Here is a 22774-nt window from a genome sequence, read left to right as displayed (position 1 = left end):
GAAGAAGGGGAGGGGTAAGTTATGGGGAGAGAGATGTAGTGGAGTCACTCTCTTGGTAAGCAACCCACTGTCTTGGGAAGCCGGGAGAGCAATAGAGCCCACCTGCACCACCTCACTTGCCACTACTGAATATGCAACAGCCTAGAAACTGCTTTTTGTGGTGACATCTTAAACTGTAAGGTCTATTCAGCTTTTAGTGAGGATTCTGGAATTCATCTTTGTAAGTCGGCTAAGCCACATACCAATGAACATAAACAGATTGAAGCAAAACATTTGTTAGTCTCCACGCTGACTTAAAATTTTGCCTCACCTGATGCGGCAGAAAAAAGACTTTTCCTCCATGCATTCCTGGGTGGTAGACTCTATAAAAATATAAAAGTATGAAAATGACTTTATAATCTACAGTAACAGAAAGAAGTGTATACTCTGAAAGTCAGAAAGACGTCCCCTGTAATTACTCAGCTGAAAACAATGCAAACACAGAGTAACTGGCAGAGAATGGTGCCTTTCTTCTTGTTATTTTAGTGCAGTTAAGAGAACTCTACATTGTGTTTGCACCAAACTAATTTATCTAATACTAGATGTAGTTGTTAAAATAGGTTTTCAAAGCTAGAAGAGAAAATTCATATTTAAAAAATTGGAAGCTCCTCCCTAATCAAAGTTGCTATCTCTCAGGGCATCAGAAGACTGGGAAGTAACGGCATGAAGGCTGTTGTTCTATTCTGAACAATACAGTTTTAAAAGCTGTACAGAGTATATTCACATTAACTGCATGATGTTCCAGTGAAGGGACTGGAATAATATCAAAAGTAAAGTCTAGTTTTGCCAAAGAATTGAACGGAAGTATGCACAAAACCAACAAAAATTCTTCTGGGACCTTAAAAACTAATACACTTACTGTAACAAAAGCTTTCCTCACACAGAGTCCACCTTGTCAGACAAACAACTCAATGAAGTAAGCTCAGCCCCATGAAAGCTTCTGCCACAATAATTTTTTTCATATTGTTTTTAAGGTACCACAAGGTTCCTTGTTGATTTTGCAGCAACAGGTATACACAATGACCTCTCTGGAGCATGTAAGTACAGTGCTTAATCATCCTATTAGCCAGATGAAATGAGACAAAACAGATCAGAATATAAAATATTTGTATCTAATAGCTACAAATGACTGTGCCAATTAAAAAGAGCAAAACACTAAAGAAACTGCAATTAAGCAAAGACATATCCTAATGGCTCAAATGCAGATGAGCAGTGGTGGTGGGGGGCGGGCGGGCAACAATTTAAACACACTTACCAACTCCATTGCAAATAGTCCAGGATGGCAATCTGTATGGAGTAGTAGAGCTGTAGAACACACTGACATCCTGAGGTGCCAGAAACTCCACAAATTTGGCATTTTTAAATACATCTTTCTTACAGTGGAGAATAGAGGCAGCCTGATCGGAGATGTATAGAATTTTCCCAGTAGCCAAAGAAACAGCTACAGCAAACATATCCTTAAAAAAAACACAATAAAGCACCCAATACATAGTAAGTCAAAACTAGTTTAGTCAGGGAAAATGTTAAACAGAAGTTTTGTGAGTTACAAATATTCTAAAGTAATGAGACATGGTAGGTTTACATTTTTTCTTGTTAAGAGTATTAGTATTTACCTGCATATTTATCAATGATTTTTTAACAAAAATGTGGCAGTTGTAATCTAAAGCATATTTTCTTAGAAGAGTAACTCCATATAAGATTGTGTGGGGTACTCCAAGCAGTCATCAATACAATCTTCTTTGCCTCTTCTCCTTCTTGCAGATTGCCTTTGCACTTATCTGCGACAGACTTCCCATTTACTTAGAAAGAATAGGTTCCAATGGCTTACTCTTGACTCTTAACTATGGTTACACAATTATTAATGTTGAGTCTAATTAGCCCCAAGTGTTTTTCTAATGCTACTGAATTTCCTCTGGAAGCACTCAAAAGGTTGCAGAATAGTGCAAGATGGAAAGTCACAGAGATCCCCCATATATCACTGAAACTAGACCAAGAGCATTCTCTGTTCACAATGTGACAGATGTATGCTTTACCCTGGAAGGCAGTGGTTTCCTAGATTTTATTTTTCATTTCCTACAATGTTATCCTGCCTTTCCTCCCAAAAGCTGAAAGCAGCATGGGGATCTGGGTTGCTCACCCCAATGTAACCTCACACAAACTGTGTGTAGAAGACAGGCTGCCCTGGGGTCATCAGTGATCTTCACAAGCAAGAGGGAATTTGAACCTACATTTCATAGAGCAGGTTTAACACTTTAACCACCACACCACACTATCTGTGACGTAACACAGGTGTATGCTGTTATTCGATTTAGAAATATAGAATCTGTGATTATTAACAACCGTGAATTTCTGCAACTCCCAGTTCAGTCTTTTAGAAAATCATCTGCACATGTGTTCATGGGCAAGGATACTCACTGCATTCTTCATGATGTATTCTGTAGTAATGTTTTCAACATCTTCCACAGTATAGGACAATACATCAAGGCCACATGGATAGCTTTCATTAGTCATCAACAACTGGTAATATTCTTCATTGGCTACAGGAGAACGAAGTTTATATTTTGAATAACACTGTTTAAATTAAATCATATTCTGTAAAAATACATGGTAGTCTAATTAGAACAGAAAAGTAGCTCAGGAATATGCATCCTACCATCAAGGTTTCCAGAGGCTTAAACAAACATTAAGAAAATACAACCTCTTCTATATATCTTCAGGTTGCTAAGCAGGTAGATGGTAATCGCCTCCCCCACCTTGGGTTATGACACCAGCTCTCAGGTGGCAGGTAAGGCAAGAGAGAGAGAGAGAGTGTGTCTAAACATGCAAGTGGTATCTTGTTTTAGAGCAGTTAATTTGAAATTTTTACTATGCAATGCTTTCACACTGTTCATCTGCAATACATGTTCATACTGAATAGATATCAAACAAGTCCCACCCTAGTGTTTTAGCTGAAGAAAGTAAAGACCAAGAAGAGGAAGGTTATGACAAATGAAATGTTCCAGGAATCCAACCAGCATACCAAGAGACACAGTTGTTAATTCAGAATCTCTCTTGCTGTTTCCTACTGTAGTTCAATAATGAAGTTTAAATTTCACTGATTCAACAGAAAGGTCTGATATAGTTACCTCTAACTTGCTTAATGCTTCCAAGTGCATACTTCAGAGTTGCCAGGATACTAGGCTTGCCTTTGATCCTTTTATCAGGAGGAAGATGCCTTTTTAATTCCTGCAATGTTTTTATTAGTTCCTTCTGGGTTTTAGATTTAGATGGTAGTTCGCTGCTAGACAACATGAACAAAAACAATTTAAATGTAGTTTTGTATTCTGCAAAGCCCAAGTTCTTAATGTTTATTACTTAAGAGAACAAAATGATTAACTGGATGCAGACTGGGTATACATTGCTCTTAAGACTATTGAGATTTTTAATTATTTCTTCCTTACATGGAGTGTTTATTCATATAAGGATCTAAAAGATGTGTGGTATGATCATTCTTAATTTACTGTTATTTAATATAAAAGAGATTACTTGAGAGAAGACCCAATGGAATTAATGGACAAGACTAATTTAGGTCTCTTTATTTCAATGGGTGAGATCCAACTGCAGCAGCTGTTAGTGCAACACAATACTCGTAGTAGAAGCCCTATTCTTAATGTAGTAGGGATGCCCTCGTGGGATTTCACAGGTCAGTCTGACTTCCTGTGAGATCTCATGACAGCATCCCTACTGGTCCCAGAGCCAGCACATCAAGCAGGCCTTGCCTGAGAAGCAAGGTAGGGAGCTTAAAAGTTCTTTTGGTGCCTGGTAACCCAACAGGACACAGAGTAAAAAGAACATTCAAACTCTGGCCTTGCTTTCTGTTCAGCATGCTGACTCTGGTCCCTCTTCACTGTTTGTGGCAGCCCAGCTCCAAGGGAAACATGCTTTTGACTATAGGTGACTTTTGCATATACACTTTACCCTTGGAACCGAACCCCCTCATAAGATGTGAGCATGTTACATTTCAAGTTAGGACTTAAAAACCACCAGCACTCTCAGTATCTCCATATAAATGGCTGAGTGGGGCATATCCAAGGCACCATATTGGATGATTTTGTAGCTACATTCGTGCAAGTTACATATACATTAATTCTCTCTCTCTCTCTCTCTCTCTCTCTCTCTCTCTCTCTCTCATTCATTCATTCATACAACCAAAACTACTATGTAGCATCATTACCTTTTATAGCAGTCTAAAGATTCCATAATCATAGTTGCTTCTTTCCCATTTTCTTCACCCTCATTGCTATGTGAATCATGCCCACTGGAGTAATTTTCACTTGCATCATTTGCACTGGATCCACCATTCATTTCAATATCTTCCTGAAGGGCTTCCAAATTCTGTTCATTCTTCATTTGAATATCCATGTTTTCTGCATTTGCCATTTCCAAATAGTCACTCATTTTGAGCAAAGAACTTCAGGGTCAATGACTGTTATAAAATATTTTCAAAGAGTTCAAATTGTTTCATATAGTTCAGAATCCAGCTCCTCCGTTATAGAACAGAACACCTGTACTTAGCATAAGCTGCCGTACAGTTCTGATATTTTTAAAGCCATCTTTGTTATCAGTATTCAGCATTTTCAAATTTTACATCTGAGTTCACCTAGGAGGAAGAAAAACATTTGTTGAATGAGCATGCAAAGAACTACTGGCTGAATCTAGATGAAGTTAGTCACACTTTGGTACCACCGAAGTCAGCAGATCTTAAATGTATACAACATAGTTTGCATCTAACCCCATAAATATTAATTGTGAAAAAATGTGTTAATATTCTGGTTCTATTAACAAAATTAGTATATTGTTGCAGGTCATACGGTACATAATCACTTTAGATTTTCTGGTTCACCATTTCTATATAAATGATGGAAGGTTAGAGAAATTGTCCAAAAGCGCTTTCAGAGTTAGTCTCATTTAGGAGACTTAATATAACCCTGATGAACCAAAGGTTTATATACCCTAACTGAATTTTCTAGACATTTTACATATTGACCCATATTGACCTCGGCCAGTAAAGCGAGATGAGCGCCGCAACCCCAGAGTTGTTCGCGACTGGACTTAACTGTCAGGAGTCCTTTACCTTTTTAAACTACATTACTACTGCTAGCCATACTTGGATACGTTCTATTATGAAACTTACTGTACTATTCCTCTTACACCAAGAAACAGCCTTGAACCAAATAGCAGCAAGTAACAAGAGGGAATAAGCAAATAATTGGATATAAGTATCTGCAGAGCCATAAATCTATATTGAGAGTTATGGTCAGCTACTGGGATCACATCATGAAATACAACTGTCATGCCTTACCTTATATTTTAAAAAGAAAGGTTGGCATAAATGTACCATACATCACGGTCCCTCCCAGCTAGCATCAAAAAGCACAACCTAGGTCCAGAATGCAATGCACTTAAACCTTGTTTCTTCCTCTTCTAATGTTAATTCTCAGCCATTAGGATCCGGACACCTCTAGAACTATAAAATATAAGAGAAATACCTGGAATCCCTCCGCAATGATGTTCTCTACAAATATTTTGGAAGCACATAAATGCCGAAGATGGTCAGTTATGCCAACCCTGTAACAAATAACTATTTAGCCTTTCATTTACAAAAGAGCACTAAGATCTGATTGTCCTTAGACCTTCATAGTTTCCAATTAGATTTTTCACTGACAAGTGGATTTTTCAAGCAACCTCTTGATGTATTTTTTAATAACTCTAGAACAAAAGGTATGAGAAGGGGGGAAAGGCATTACAACTTAAACTAGGTTTATACAGAAGTACCCATGAAATCCAAAAAATGTTACACTATAAAATAGTTTCTAACAGATATAGAATTAATCAGAGCTCAAGAGCAGATATCATTTTAAGACCAGTGTGGTATTTACAAAGGAAAGTACTTATTCCCCCCAAAACACACACACTAGCAATTTTTAAAAATTATTTTATTTATTTAAAAAAATTTATACACCACTTGATCGTAAAAAAAAATCAAAGCGGTTTCCAAAAAGATAAAACCAAGAAATCAGAAAAAAATTACAATACATGAAAACTTTTTCATTAAACAAAAAATTCAAAACATTTAGACTAATTCCTAAGCATACTTTAAGAGGATGTGAGTTCCACTAAACTACTCAGTCACCAAGGTATCAGATGTATGTGTGGGGGGGGGGATGTTCTTATTATAGTAAATTAAGAATTAAGGATTTTAAAGATTGAAAACATACCAAGCACCTGCTTTAGGGGACACACCTTTTTCACGGGCTTCGAGTCAGTCAAACGGTTCTTTAGAAGAGAGCAGAAGTCGCACCTGTAGCATTAACAAAGACAGTTGTAAATTGGCAGTTTTTGCAATGAAAAAATCCAAACAAACTTTCAAAAAAAAATTCCTTCCAGTAGAACCTTAGAAACCAACTAAGTTTGTTATTGGTATGAGCTTTCGTGTGCATGCACACTTCTTCAGATACACTGAAACAGAAGTCACCAGACCCTTATATATAGTGGGAGGGTGGGGAGGGGTATTACTCAGAAGGGTGGTGGGAATGGGTGATTGGCTGATAGATGTGGTAAACCTGTTGACGACTTTCTGTCATAGTAACAGGTGTAGATTTATTTATTTTCAATCACTCCCACAGTACAGTTCAAATAAAATATGGACAATTATATGCAGCACATTTGCTTTCTTAACACCACAGTGCAACTATGAAATTGACAACTAACCAGCACCTTACACTAGAAAAGTGCTGACCACTACACGCTTCCAGCTACAACTCAGAAATAACACACTGCCTCCAGCCAAGCCTTACAACATAAACCATATTTGTTCCAGTTACTGGGACAGGGATTTACCGGTAAATAAGGAAGATGCATATTAGAAATTAATGCATCAACATTTGTTTTTTTAGGAAGAAGAGTGATCATGGTACATTCAGGCATGGCTAACATTTTAACATGCCACTTTTTTAAAATAGAGGTATTCATACCTCTTGTAGGAACTGACCAAGCACTTCTCTCCTGAAAATCCAAGTCTCCTAGTCAGGTTTGCAACATCAAGCATTTAATGCAAGTTAATATTCTAATACCATTTCCTGCTTAATCAAGAAAAACTAAACTTTTCTAAACTTCAAATGGTTCCACCATTTTTATTTGCATTCCTCAAGAGAAATAAAGTGGAGATGTAACAGATCTGTTAAATTGCCCCCAGTTATACTTAAGAACAAAGGTTGCATCCCGACCAGGTACAATGGTACCTCCGGTTACGAACTTAATTCGTTCCGGAGGTCTGTGTGTAACCCGAAACAGTTCTGAACATGAGGCGCACTTTCGCTATTGGCACCTCCCACTCCTGCTGCGCTACCGGCATGCAACTTCTGCTCACATCCCGGGGCAAAGTTCGCAACCGGGAGCATCTATTTCCGGGTTAGTGGAGCTAGTAACCTGAAGTATTTGTAATGAGGACGGTATGTAACACGGGGCTCCACTGTCCTGTTCATTATAACCATCATTAACTGACACTGCAAAGCTGTGCATGTTTGCTCAGAAATAGGTCTCATTGAGTTCAAAAGAGCTTTCCTCCAGGTAAGTGGGTATGGCAGCTTTTGCCAACCTGGACCCCTCCAGATGTTTTGTACTACAACTCATGCACAACCTTACTAGCTGGGGCTGAAGTGAGTTGTAATCCAAAATATCTGGGGGGAACCAGGTCAGCAAATGCTGGTAAACAGAACTGCACTCACAGTTTGCCAATAGTCTTCAACAGCAGACACATCTTTCTATCTCATAACCATCTCCAGATTTTCACTACAGATACTATAAGAATTAATTGGCTTGTTGCTATGTTACTTAGTAACTAGGCCTTTTTGGCAATGAAAACCAGTCTGTCATAGTTATGTGCCATGTGTTTACATAATAGCTTAACGACAAAATGGTTTCACTGACTCAGCTATGAGCAAGCTACATTTGTTACTAAAATCATCTTTGCACATAAATAGGTCTATGACCAATCCTCTGCTTGTCCTTTCTATCATATGCTTCTGTATGTTCAATGTATGTTTAAATGAAAAGCTGTCAAGAAACACCAATATTGTAACATTTGTTTTCAAAAGAGAACCATTCTTACAAATGAGGTAAGGCTTTTCATAAAAGGAAGCTGAAAGGGTAAATTAAAGATGTTATTTGACCTGCCCCGAATCCGACACTTTAACCCCTTAATTATATTGGATTTCAGTGTAAAGTCTTGTCCAAATGATGAAACAAAAGGGCTCCACAAATTCTGTCAAAACTGAGAAAATAAGTGTTCTATACATTAAGGCCAACACATTTAAATACGATAAGAGTGGGAAACTAGGGAGAGAAAAAACTGATTAAGGATAAGGGACATTGCAGAGAAGTTGAATGAGTTATTTGCATCTGTCTTCTCTGCAGAAGATACAATTCGAAGTCATTATTTTAGGAATGGTATCTGAAGAGCAGAGTGAAACAGTGACAACAGATGAAATTCTCAGACTTGGCAACAAAACTAAGAATTAGAAAGTCACAAGACAGAATGTATTGGAAACGACAGGCAAATTAGCTTAAATATTATATACATACACACAGAGAGAGAGTGCATACACATATAGCAGAACAAACCTCACAAAAAAGAAGAATCAGCATGGATTTTGCAAAGCATAGTCCTGCTTCACCAAACTTTTCAGTTCTTTGCCAGTGTCAACAAGAATGTGGATGGGAATTATTTGGCAGACATTCTAGTCATGGACTTTCAAACAGCATTTGACCAAGGTTTTCATTTAAAAAAATCCGGGTCCTCTTATGGTTCACTATCTTCTGACAATTGGGGAAGCAAAGATAAAGTAACTTTCCCCGCCTTTCAGAACCAACATCATTGTTAAAATCAGCTCTGAATTACAAAAAAAATCATGAATCCTAAGTCAGGCAACTGAAAAAGACTTCTAACTAGAAGGCTTTTAATGGGAAATCAATGGGGGGGGGGGAATAGTAGACTGCACCAGTGGTTTATTATGAAAACCACAAGCCTCAGGCCAGGGCCTTGTTAGCCTGTATGAAAATTCAAGCCTGGTCAGAACAGCTTCAATTCCATCATCAGAAAAAATAAATCAAGTGCATGACCAAGTACAGGTATTCTCAAGTACTCTGCCACCTTGCCATGGGCCACTTGAATGGACCTCGTAGATCACAGCCTGAGAACCTCTATTGCAGAGCATGACATGATTGCCTCTTTTTGATTCAGGATATATGAATCCCAAAGTATAGGGGGTAGGGGGAAAATAAGAGCACTGGGAGAAAGGAACAGAATTGCCAACAAAAATAGATAAGATGTCATACAAATTTACTGAAGTTGCTGAAAATATCACCTTCTAGCCTTTAACAGAATAAGTTTTGTTCAGCCCAAATGCCCATCATTTGCTCCCCATTTTGTACTAGAGATGACCACCATCTTAAAAGTTTCCCGTTCCACATTTGTCTTTCTACTACTAAAGAGCTTTCAAAATTCCACTCCTGTGTTTCATAAAAAGCAGCAAGGTTCTTCCTTGTAATTCCAGGCCACAAGTACAGTTACATAAATGACTGTGTCAGAGGCACACAAACAGCACGGCTGCTTAAAGGAACACAGCAGAAACTTGAAATATCACTTCTGATAAAAACATCACACCTAGTTTCAACTACTAATCAACTCCACCTATCAACTGCTATAAATGATGTATCAATTAGAGCTCCAATCCTATGCACATCTACTTGTGGAAAAGCCTTATCAATAAGGTGAAAATTACTTCTGTATAGGATTAGACTACAGTACAAGTTCTTAAAGGTATTTTACATCACTGGGAAAGGCTGCAGCAGGTGTTTTCCTTGCAAATAACATTCTGAAATCCCAAACCAATGAGAATTACTCAATGCAGTATTTCTTGAAGTACTATACTGCTGCACATATACTAGTATCAGGGTGTTTTAATATTTTAAAGATGAGAGTGACATGAAAGTTTACTATCCAAACTAGTTTAAAAAAGCAAAATTATAAAGTCTTTTGAGAAAGCAAAAGATATAACTTGCCATTCCTTCTCAACAATGCCCATTTACTTATGCTGCCCATACACTATCTATGAATAAAGCAGGTGTACTACTCTGAATTTACCAGAGGCGTACTAAAAGACGAAATACTGTATCACTTTTGTAATCAAAACTATTAAAAATCCAGACCAATTTAACCACTATCTAAAATGATAGCCATTCAGCATCAGCAAACATTTGCATAATCAATCATAAACCTAGGGACTTGTTGCTCAAGACACAACTAATCTCAGTTACATCACATCATTCTGCAATGAACTTGGGAGGCGGGGGCGGGTGGGGACCGTACAAAATTAACAAGGCATGCAACCAGCCAACGGGAAAAGTTTACAGCACCTAAAATTAAAAACACATCTTGGCTCACTGAAAGCGCAAGTGAAGCATTAAGTGTAAACCATTATTCTATCCTACCACCTAACGCTAGGCTCAAAGGATTAGAGAAAGCCACCCTGGCAACCCTTGCGCAGCTTACCTGACAGCTCGCCTCCCGCCCCCCCCCCCAACGTACAAAGCGTGTAGTACTGCCTTCAACGGAGCCTATGCAGAGTTTGGCCACGACTGACAGACGGAAAGCAGCCCAGTGACCCAGCGGTGGCCTAAGCGATCCGGTAGTGTCAGTCACTTACAACCCCCCATGGTAATCAACTCCAAGGAGCCTTCGCCCCCCCCCCATAAAATATTTGACGGGGCCGCCCCCTCCACAAGTTGATGGGCATAGTCATTCAAATGCTGTTCGCGCACCACGTCATGTGATCGATTATGCGGGGCGGGGCTCACCTGCCCTCCCCCCCCCCCCAATATTTTATTCCAGTTGGCGCTCCAAGGGGCTCGCTCCGGTGCGTGCATTTCAGGAGGCGTAGCAAACTTACACAACCCAGGCACGCGCGAGGCCACTTCTTAAAAACTTCCGCTGCATCCCGATCCCCACGTGTCCTTCGGCTGCCGCTGCCGCCGCCGCCGCCCACCCCCCCACGTGGGGGTCGCAAAAGCCACGCAGCTGCATTATCTGCTGTACTTCATATCGCCGCTTTTCATGCCCAAGCACCTCGTTTCCTTGAATCCCATTTAAAAAGGAGAAAAGAAAGACGACCCCCCCCCCACTGCCGCACAGCGAAACGCCACAGAATAAGAGGAAACGTGGGAACCTCCTCCTCCTCTTGGTTCAGATTAGTTAAGCCCCTCCATCCCACCGATACACAGGCAGGAGACCCCCCCCCCAACCAACCCAACCCAGGCATTTTCTCCCGCGCACAAGAGCAGCCTCGGCTCCACCGGCGCTGCCCCGTCCCGCCGCCCTTTTCCTCCCGCAGGAAGGGGGTGTGACGGGCAGGGAAAAGGCCAGGCCTCCCCGCCCCCCAAACACCACCAGCGCCGCTTGCTTACCCTGACCGAGGCTCCCGCGCCCCCCGCGCTGCAGCCCCGGCGGTGGCGGCGGGCGCGAGGAGCGGCTGACCCGCCTGGCGGAAGCCGCCGGTTATACAACGCGTGACGCTGCCTGCCTCGAAAGGGCTCCGCGGGGGCGGAAAGGGGCGGGGGAGAAGGACGGGAGCGGTCGGTAGTCCTTCCTTCGCCCACCCCCTCCGCTCGGCCGCTTCCCTCGTTTCTCCCCTCAGCGGCTCACTCGCCGCCGCCTCTCCCTTCCCCGGGAAGCGGCCCCCTCACAGCCCGGCAAACTCCGGGCTTCATACCGTCAGAAACGTGACCGTGCCTGAGGGAGCCCGCTCGGGCGGGCGGGGATTGGCTGAGGCGAAGCCACATCTGCATACCGTGTGGGCCGCGCCGCCGCTCGGGGAGCCTCCATTGGCCGCGGCGGACGCCACTCGAGTTGCATAAGCCTCACGTGTGACTCCATGTTTCTTCGGCAAGTGGGCTAGTAGAAGCGGCGGCGGGTGGAGCGATATTGTTTCTCGGTGCGGCGCTGCTCGCCTTCTCCGGCTCGCTTCAGCCAAGGAAGGGGCGGCTTCTCGGAGGAGCCCGGGGAAGGGGACGGCCAGCTGACCGGCGTCCTGAATTGCCGGCGCCCTAGGCATAGGAGGACATTTTTCCCGCGTGTCTGGAGGGTTAGCGGGGTGGGAAGGCTTCTGCAGGGCCGGCCCTGTCGTTGGGCCTGCAGGAGAAGCTACCCCAAGGAAGCCACAAATCTGGGGTGTCAGCTTGGGCTGGCCCTGGGAGTCTGCCTTTCTGTGCGTGGAAAACAGGACAGATGGTGTTCGTCTGATAAGCAGTGGGGTGGCCCTGATTTAAATAGCCCACATGACGCCACTGCTTTAAACATTAAAAACATTAAAAAGCACAATAGGGTGGTATGTTGTTATTATATATTAATTTATATCCCTTCTTGTTCCCTGATGGGACTCAAGGCACCTTAAAGATCACTGAAGAAGAAGAAACCACTAAAAATGTAGAAAAAAGCAATTAAACATTGGTAGATTATAGATAGATAGACAGATAGATAGATAGATTTAATTCTGTTAAAACCATGCAAATAGTTACAATAAAAAGCACGACACCAGCCCTTTCAGTAAAAGCAGGCAGTTCCCCAAAGCCTGTTGAAACAATGTCCTCATCTGTCCGCAGAAGGACAACGAACAATTAAATGTTGGGCTTGTCTACATTTCCATTTGGTCCATGTCCTACTGTTTACTGTCAACTGTCGATTGGCTTTTCTGCAAGTTGACATTTTTTGTGATACAGTGGAGGAGGAAGGGAAAGGAGAATGTTAGCCACTTTGAGACTCCTTCTAGTAGTGATAAGGCAGGATATCAAATCCAAACTCCTCGTCTGCAGTGGCAACCTGGGTTTTCCCAGGGGAAGTGGGACAAAATATAAAACCTCTTGGACCTGTGCCTAGAAGTCACAGTCCAAATGGAAGAAATTGTGAAACAAAGGGAAGTGGATTAGTGCTACACTTCTAAACATGTTTTGAGGGAAGAGAAGAAATGTTCTTTCTGCCTGTTGGATTAGCTGGTGCCTTCACACACTTTTACATCAATTAAATGAGCTGCTTTTGATGTTAACATTTTCAGTAAGGAAATCCACTAGGAGCAAGTGCTCTCCACCTCTGTGCAAAGGGCCAGATTAAGGGTAAAGCAAACTTAATTAAGGTAGAGGAGGGATGATGATGTAAAACTAATAATTACAAATGTAGTTATTACATCACAGAAGTTGCTAACCCTGCAGAGCTATTCATTACTTCTGGCGTCAAGTACATTGGTTTGGTAATGAAGTTGCACCTAACTGGTTTTAAAGAATGGGCTCAGATGAGCCTGTTACCTTTCACTTCATCTGTCTTACAATTTTTTCAACATCGGGATGTAGAAAAGATTATAGTATGTTCGTTTTTTGTTGTGCCTCAGAGTATTTCAAAGTGTGTTGGGGATTCTACAGTGACAATATCAGTAATGGTGGACAGACTTCCTTGAAAGAATATTGCCCATCACCACCAGGCTTCCTAAAATCCAGTTCCTGTGGAGTAACAGTGAAGCCCAACTAGCCATATCAGTGCCCCATGTAAATCTTACCCAGTATGTCTCTAGTCACACAGACTTTTCCGCAGATAGGTTTGGATATCCTGAAGCAATGTTTAAAAATCTGTTTTTAAAGCAAACAATGGAGTGATTTAAAGCAAAGTCACAGTTCATACCCTCTATAGGAGTAAGTTGCTGCTGCTCTATAACCAAAAAAGGTTGATAAGGCAGCTTTCAGTGATCAATAATAAAACAGGCTTCTGGTCCCACAGGAGGATGTTCCTATGGAAACGACACAGAGATAAAATTCCTTAGTCAACTACAGTATCCATGAAAGCCACTTACAAAAGAGAGAATAGGTAGAGAATACCAGGAATGGGCAATCCAGTTCTGCCTTGCCTACTTGACACATCACCAATGCCACATTTCTGTTTTTAATATAAAAAAATGCAGAAGATACCCGATTACATTACTTCATATTATGAAATCTATTCAGGGTTCCTGAACAGCAAATTTTAAATTAATCCAGATATTTGTGGAATTGGTGCTTGTTATTTGTTTTTAAAACCTGCCTGCCTTGTGTTTCTTTCACATTTTTTGTCTCCAGCTGTGGAATGGATTCTCCATTGATTTTTCAGGAGGTCAGAAAAATTGCCTGACCTCTTTACACATACTGTACTTTCTATCCCTTTTAAAAGAGGTAAAATGTTTACTCTGATATCAGCAATATAACACTTTATTGAAAGCAATATATCTATTGTTATGTACTGATAATACTTTTATCCTGTCTCATTTAATGGTGATTTTTGATGTTCATTGCCCAAGAACATTTAAAGAAATAATTATGCATTGGCTTTGTCTTGTACATCACACCTGTGTGAACTACATGGCTGTGTACTGATGTTTAGCTATGCTGGAGAAATCAGACAGCTGCAATGCCCATTTGCACTACTGCTGTTTCCTTGCCATGTAGGATCCCTTCCGTTTTTTAAAAGGAAGTTCTGTGCTCCTGATTTCTCTCTTAAAAGCTGTGACAACACCAGCAGAAGCAGGTAAAGTGTAACATTCCAAAAAATACCACAATATAGTTCTAGCAACTGTTATTGCCAACATTTATTTCAAGGAATTGCTAGGAATGTCAGTAAAAAGTTGGCACCAAAATTTTGTCCAAAGTAAAATTCAAAGCTAATGCAGGTGATTCATAACCAACGTTATGAAGAAATCTGCAGGAAGTCAGCAGAATTTCAGTAAGGCTGGCAAAAGATCTTAAAGGGATTTCATACATCCAGTAACTTTCCAAATCCTATATGAGGTACATTTGGCATACAAGCATTTATGTATTTCATTTTCCATGGGTGCGGGTGCACATACACTTGTATCATAAAAGTCCGTCTTTCTGACAAACACATACACTCACTGCGCAATTTACCTTCATCTTACTGCTTCACCGTCACCAACCTTCTAGGTTAATTCCACGCTTGTTAAGAGAAGAGCATTTTGAACACTTAAGAGGATGAAAACTGTAGGGCCCCTCTTCCAGATCCCATTAGTTTAAACTGACATTTCCTCTTCGTTCTAGGTCAGATTTTGTAGTGGAATGATGAAAGAGTTAGCCCTTACTGGGCTATGTAAGTAGGGTGATCCTCCTGTGTTTCTAAATGTCTAGTAGAAACTGAATCAGAGGCTAGCAAAGGAAAAATCACTCTGTGAAGCTGGGTTAATGTACATCAGCAGAAAATTTAATTCAATGTCTTTCATCTTCTTGCCAAGATTTTGAAATACAGAAGTGGTAGATGGTGATGATGCTGATGATTATACCCCACCCATCTGCCTGGGTTTCCCCAGCCACTCTGGACGGCTCACAGCATATATCAGAACATACTAACGCATCAAATATTAAAAACTTCCCGATATAGGGCTGCCTTCAGATGTCTTCTAAAAGTCAGGTAATTGTTTATTTCCTTGACATATGAAGGGAGGGTGTTTTACAGGGAGGGTGCCACTACTGAGAAGGCCCTCTGCCTGGTTCCTTGTAACCTTGCTTCTCTCAGTGAGGGAACCAGCAAAAGACGCCTGAAGGAGAACCACAGTGTTAGGGCTGAACAATGGGGGAGGAGATGCTCCTTCAGGTATGTTGGGTTGAGGCCATTTAGGGTTTTAAAGGTCAGCATCAACACTTTGAATTGTGCTCAGAAATGCACTGGTAGCCAATGAAGATCCTTTAGGTCCTCTTCACTGTCGCTATCACCACTTGGTAGGCTCGATTTTGATCTCTTATTCCGTCTTCGGTCGAATTCAGAATGAGTTTTCCTTCACTGGTGCTCTAGCTGTCTCAGCTATGTTTCATCACCCTCAGCTCTGGGGAAATCCACGTGGCCATCCAGGCTCCATGCAATCGGAGAGGGCACTTCAGAGCCAGACAGTTAATAGCCCTGGTTAGCTCTGCATTCCAGAGGGCCACCAGGGAATTAATTGAAAGGCCATCAACATGGGATAAAACACCCCCTACTACTCTCTGGAAATCATTTGGTTCCATTAAGTGGTAGGGGCGGATCATCCAAATTGGTCTCACTTCCCTGCAGAGGGGAAGGGTTGTGGAGAAGTTCAGTTGCACCAGGAAGTGATGCAACCATGACACTTCTTTTGTTTCACTTTTATTTAGTTTCAGTTCACCCACATCCATAGAGGTGAACACCAGGCCTAAGGCATGTCCATGGCTATGAGTTGGGCCAAACTTATTCAGGGACATCCCCATGGAGGCCACGCTTTCCACAATGTCCCGAGTGACCCCTTGTAAGGTGGTGTCAGCATGGATGTTAAAATCCCCTAGGACAACCAAACTAGGTGTCTGCAAGAGGACATACACCACAGCCTGAAGCAGTTTGGGCAGGGAATCCTGGGCAGCGGGGAGGTCGGTATACCAGTAGGAATCCTGTACTGTCCCTATTACCCAACTTCCAGAACATGCACTCAGAAAACTGGGTCTTCCCAATAGGATGCCTGGTGCAGGCTAATTACTTCCTAAAGAATTTGTCAACTTCTTTGGCTTCATGGTGGCATCTGTTTGTATGGCTCCACATATACTAGCACCAAAAAGCTTGTTATCTTGACTAGGACACCAAAAGCCATACACTGTTGTGTATATTTCCAGTTTTCCTCTTCTTGGAGTAGCTCCTTCCAAAGACACCTCTGAAATTGCATCCTATGAAATATAAGAGTTTCGACTTGAAAATTGGTATGCGCACAAACACACCTGGTGAATGTGTGAAAGTAGTGGGCCTTTTGGATCCTGGCTCCAGTGTTTATGCACCATAGCCTCCCCCCTTTATATTTAATAAATAAATCTCTGAATTTATCAAAGTCACATTCAAAAAAATGTAATTATAGCAATCACCTTCTTAAAAGAAAAATTTATTGGTGCAAACATCCATATTACAAATGTGTACAGTAGCCTTGAAAAATACACCACCACTTCAAAATTCCACTATACACAAAAGTATAATGCTATCAGATTTTGTAAATAGTGCACATCAAAAGAAGTCAAGTTATTTACATGCAGAATTTCATTACTTAGATGTGCATTTTTGCTGACCTTCTTGAACAAAATTGCTGGACTCTTGACAGCTTTCCCCAGTGACTATATTAAGACATGGTGGCTGGAATGTATTGTAGAGGCATGTAAATCACAACACTTTGTTCTGCATAATAAAATGTGCAGAATGAGAGGTGCTACCTAGCGCAAGTTTTGTTTCAGAAACACATTAGCACCAAACAGATGTTAAGTACAGTGGTTATATCTCTCCCATTGAGATCAATGAGATTTCAAATTGATTAACTGCCTATGCCCCACTGAATGCAGTGACACTGACTTTTGAGTAAACATACTTAGGACTGTGCTCTTGAATGGGCTCTTTGTGACCAGTGTTGGTCATTAAACCTGGAGTATATGTACCAGTTTAGTGCATAGAGAGGAGACCAATACTGTTTGGAGAAATTGGAAATAAAGGATGGGGAATAGAATGAAAACTATTTTTCTTTGCAATTACAATTTCATCTTCTTTGATAATGGAAATTTCATATTCATTATCAAGTGCTAATGAGATCCGAACGCTCTGTTGAGCTACTAAAGGATGCATCAGTAAAAAAGGAAGATGGATGATTGACAAAAGACCAGTCCCTCAGTCATTCTCTGTGCATATTAAACTCCTGCTAAATTCAACATATTCTTTGTTATCCTGGACCTGCTATGCAAAATAAATTTCACTTGATTAAAAAAACAACAACAACCAAACTTTATCCAGATAAAGAGGAAAACACAGAAACTCTAAAGCGATGACTGGATTTGAAGCTCTAGAAAGTGTACTTTCAAAACAAGTGCTTAACATGTAATATCTGGGCATTCTTACTCAAAAGTAAATATATTTACTTGGTTCACATGAGCCAAGATGAACAACAGCTTGGGGGAAAAGGGTTTGAGGAAATAACGTATTGTACTGAATGGGTACTCTGTGTTTCAGACATTTCGCTTTTCCCCAATATGTATGAAATGGATTGTGGCTGCAAGCAATGCATATTTTGTTAGGTGAACACTTGGGGGGGGGGGGTGAGGAATCTAAAAAAACCCACCTTATTGCGGTATCTTTCTCATGGTTGATAATATATTCTCAGGGCAGTCTTTTGAGATTCCCAGATCTCATGAACTGGTTTTGCTAGAGATTATCTACTGCTGGTGTTGGGGTCAGCCCAACACATTTTGCTGCCTGAGGCAAAGCACAAGATGCATCCCCTCTTTTATCTCCCCAAGCCAACTAAATTGGTAGCTGAATATTACTTCAGCACTGGTGACTGGACAGCATCCTCCACTATACCTGAAGCCGTCAGGCTAGTTTAGGAGGCAGAGAGCTGGCCACACACATTTCAGTTCTTCAGAACTTTACTGCTCTGCCTACCCCCTAGCATTTGAACATGAGCCCTGCAGCATCAGACCAAACACCCATCTAGTCCAGCTCGTCATTCTCACAAACCCATGGAAAGTCTGCAAGCACAACCGAGAGCAAAAGCACTCTTCCTGAGGGGGCTGCCACAATTTACCTACAAGGCACAGTAAGCTATATAACTGCTTACAGATTGTTTTTCTTACCATCAAGCAGTATGTAAACTTTATGAAATAAATAAGATATCTTATTTTGACCTTCGGATTAACATTAAAAGGCAACAAAACTGTCAACTCTGTTATTTTATCTGCCACCAAAGGAGGAAGAAGGATTCTGAATTTCTGTCTCAGACATCCAAGTACTTTAGCTCATTTGGTTAATGTTTCCACTGTCTTCTCAGAACTTTCTACACGATCAAGTTTCACAGTTCTTATTAACAATGGTAACCATTGTGGGATGTGAGAGGAGACACTCGAGTGTTCACATAGCATTTATTGGTTAAGACAATAAAATTAAATTCAGGGCTACAAGTAGCTGACTGTGCCAGTGTCCAATCCATCAAATGGAGCTGCAAACAATAAATGAATTATTTCTATATTTGGGAAGTGGTTTATTTGCTGTGTATTTGGACACCTCTTAAGATGTTGTAACCAAATTTACATGATGGTTTCGGAGACCAAAAGGCAGGTTTTCATCTATATTTGGATACATGGACACCAATTTGAATCTTTCCAAACTGCATTGATTTTAATCACTGTATTCAAAACTGTGTAGATATTTTGGTTTCATGGGGTTCCCAAGCAATTCTGGGTCCAAGGCTGCTTGAACAATGTAGTCTTAAATAGACTTTACTCAAAACCAGAAAAATGATGGGTTTGTGAACAGCTCAGCTTTAAATGATGTGGAATATTTTTAGTACATTAAAAAGAATGTTTTTGGTGAAGTCTATTAATAGGCAAAAGGGGCGCGGGTGGTGCTGTGGGTTAAACCACAGAGCCTAGGACTTGGCGTTCAGAAGGTCGGCGGTTCGAATCCCCGTGACGGGGTGAGCTCCCGTTGTTTGGTCCCTGCTCCTGCCAGCCTAGCAGTTTGAAAGCACATCAAAAGTGCAAGTAGATAAATAAGTAACGCTTCGGTAGGAAGGTAAACAGCGTTTCCATGCGCTGCTCTGGTTCACCAGAAGTGGCTTAGTCATGCTGGCCACATGACCTGGAAGCTGTATGCCGGCTCCCTCGGCCAATAAAGCGAGATGATCTCGTGAATGACTCTGGGGTTACGGTGCTCATCTCGCTTTATTGGCTGAGGGAGCCGGCGTTTGTCCACAGACAGGTTCCAGGTCATGTGGCCAGCATGACAAACTGCTTCTGGCAAACCAGAGCAGCGCACGGAAACGCCGTTTACCTTCCCACCGGAGCGGTACCTATTTATCTACTTGCACTTTGATGTGCTTTCGAACTGCTAGGTTGGCAAGATCAGGGACCGAGCAACGGGAGCTCACCCGTCGCTATATTTGACACATAAGCCTAAGGTTCCCCATTGCTGCTCTAACAGGTTAGAATATTTGTGGTTTAGTAATAGTGGGGTGAGAAGGATGCATATATATCAGGAAGTGAGATGAAGGGAAACACCTGCCTTTCCCCACACCTCCCCTCCAAAAACCTCTCCCCTCTTTGGGCGCTACAAAGCTCTTGCTCCAGGCTGGTTGGAGCCCTGAAGAGGAGCACTCCTTTTAGGGGTTGGGCTAAGCACAGATGCACTGCAATATTTTGCTGTGGGTCTCCACCTGTCCCAACTGAATTATCTCAAAGGGGAGCCTGTTTCCTTTTCCTTTTGAGTTATTCTTTTTTATTAACATGCATACCCTGCCTTCATTCCAACAAGATGGTGGCTGCGTCAATAGCTCACACCTTGCTCACAATTTTAATTGCTCAATAATTCTCCGAAGTACATTTGGCTGAGAGAAGGAGTGGCTTACATCCCCCACTCCCAAGACAACTTCATGACTAAGATCTGAACCTTGGCCTTCCCAGTCCTACTTTAACTATCATTCTACATTGTCTCTCCTGTTCTGCCTTGGCACATACTTGACTATTGTATGCAAATATAGCTGTTAATAATGGTTCTTATCTTTTCCAACCAAGCCATGCTAGATGTTCACTCAGTCTTATCTGGAGAAATGGTGCATGTTAACATTCATGACAGAATGAGGTTACTGCCTAAATGACTCACTGCTGCATAACTAGGTGTTTACACTCGCAGAGCTACATGTAATTGGACCACCTCTGTGCTTCCTTTTCATTCACAGATGTCGCCTTTTAAATGCCACCTCAATGGGAAGCTGTAACTGTGGTGAGTGACTTGAGCCCCTATTGTTTGTGTACAGAGGTGCTTAATATAGTGGCCTTCCGGTTCACAAAGGGAAAATTAAGCCCCTGAGATGAGCTGCATTGAAGTGCTGTAATGAATTGCAGGAGAGACATCCACAGAAAGAAAACACTGGAGGGGGAGAAATGGGAGGTGGGACTTCAGGAAGAGTCAGTTGGAGAAGAGAGAGAGAAGATACTTCCAGGTATGACGTTGCCCTTATGCCCTGTGCAGATCCTACTACATGAAACACTGTCAGCTTCTCAAAACATGGCTCTGTTGAAGTCTGACTAAAGTTGTGACAGAGGCACATAGGATGAGTAAATCCATTCTGCAATACTTTTTATAGCTTTTTTTTTATAAAAAAAAAAGAAATAGCAGGCTGCAGTTTGACAGAGGAGACAGGTAGGTGCAGGGAGACAGAAAGAAAAACCAGCTCTTAAACTATTTTCCTGCAGAAAATCACCTTCCTCCACCAACTTGCTTTTACTACCCTAGTGAAATTACTGTCACTTCTACATTCGATTCCCCTCTGCTTCTCTTTAAGAAATATGTGCAACGGTTTACAGGGGAGAAGTGAACAGGAAAAGTGGTGCTTAAATGTTTCTTGGCCTCTTGCTTCACCCTCCACAGGTTCTGGATCTGAATTTGCTGGTTCTTGCAAAAATGTTGGCTGCTAAGAAATGGGGAAGTCATTCTGTTCCTATGTTAAAAGAATCATTTAAAATATGGAAGGTGGTAGAAGTGTCTAAATTGACAGACCTGATGAGATGAAGAGATAAGCAGAAATCAGAGTTTCTGTTAGCATGTTCAGCTCTAGTTAATGCATGAAGGGGTTAAGACCGTAGAGTAAGCTGTTTTTCCTAGACTCAGCTAGGTCACACCCCCTCACCTCCGATGACAATCAGTTAGGAAAGTTCTTTGTTTGTTTTCTTCCTACTGCTTGTCCTCTTCCACTATGTGAACCTGACAGGGAGAACAGGGCGTCAATATACTTATTTGAACAAACATGGTGGAAGTGCTGTCAATCACATTATAGTCTCTTCTTCACTATTCACTTTTGTGAACACTTCTGAAGTGTTAGAATGAACAGCTGTCAGTGACCCCACGTGTTTTATTAGAATGCATACCAATATCTGAATGTGTGGGTGTGAAAAGGCTGAAATGGTCTCACAGATGGAGCAGCAATATTTAAGAGACACTATATAGTTATCCTCTGATGAACAAGCACCAATTTTTTATAAGCAAATCTCCAAGCCTTCCAGCAAATTGTCACAGAACTCGGGCCCTATTTTATAACTTGTACAATTAATAACTACACACAATCAACACACCTTGGTTGTTTTGACAGTCAATGCAAAGTGGCTAAGCATGTTCTGGCTAAGGCAATTTGGGATTCGCATAAGAACTCCCCAAAAAAAAGAAGTCATGGAAAATTTGATCAAATGTAGATTGGAATATGAGAGTCTGCTCAAAAACAAGAAAGCTGAATATACAAAAAAAAAAAAAAAACACCCCAAAAAACCAAAACCAAAAACCCCCACCAGTGTAGGAATTAGGACTAGCAATAATGGAGCAGAGTGAAGACAAATTCTGGGAACAACATTATTCATAAAGAGCTCTGCTTTGACTTTGAATAAGTGTCAGCTAAGGAATTGGCTCTTCTGGATAGAATTCAGAAAGGACATACAACTAAGTAAAAACACCAAAATTTCCCCTTGGCATCCACTCTTGAGAACAGAGCTTTTTAGAGAGAGTTATCTGACCAAACTCTCACCAGTTTCCTTAAGAAATGCTTTTATTGAGCTGCGTTCCCAAGTGATGCTAACTGCAGTCTTGGATGGCCACTAC

At 41.3% G+C, this 22774-nt stretch overlaps 1 protein-coding gene across 7 annotated transcripts in view; it reads right to left on the bottom strand.

Moving 5' to 3' along the window:
* Window positions 1–11894, bottom strand: part of PER2 (period circadian regulator 2) — a 28020-nt gene extending 16126 nt beyond the window's left edge. Inside the window, exons 1-7 of one of the 7 annotated variants that reach the window (XM_081006860.1) lie at window positions 11542–11894; window positions 6297–6379; window positions 4253–4678; window positions 3165–3316; window positions 2455–2576; window positions 1295–1496; window positions 311–362 (exon numbers count right to left, since the gene is read on the bottom strand). In XM_081006860.1, the coding sequence (XP_080862986.1) occupies window positions 311–362; window positions 1295–1496; window positions 2455–2576; window positions 3165–3316; window positions 4253–4476 (752 nt within the window). In that variant the 5' untranslated portion in view covers window positions 4477–4678; window positions 6297–6379; window positions 11542–11894. Of the gene's footprint in view, window positions 1–310; window positions 363–1294; window positions 1497–2454; window positions 2577–3164; window positions 3320–4252; window positions 4679–5380; window positions 5404–6296; window positions 6380–11541 lie in introns of those variants that run through there. The other 6 variants (XM_081006855.1, XM_081006856.1, XM_081006859.1 and 3 more) reach the window with 6 other exon arrangements.
* Window positions 11895–22774: the final 10880 nt, after the last annotated feature.

Source organism: Podarcis pityusensis (assembly GCF_964106645.2).
Source record: "Podarcis pityusensis genome assembly, chromosome: 5".
Taxonomy (NCBI): Eukaryota; Metazoa; Chordata; class Lepidosauria; order Squamata; family Lacertidae; genus Podarcis; species Podarcis pityusensis.
The sequence above is the reverse complement of the archived record's forward strand: the minus strand, read 5'-3'. Positions and strand labels throughout refer to the sequence as shown.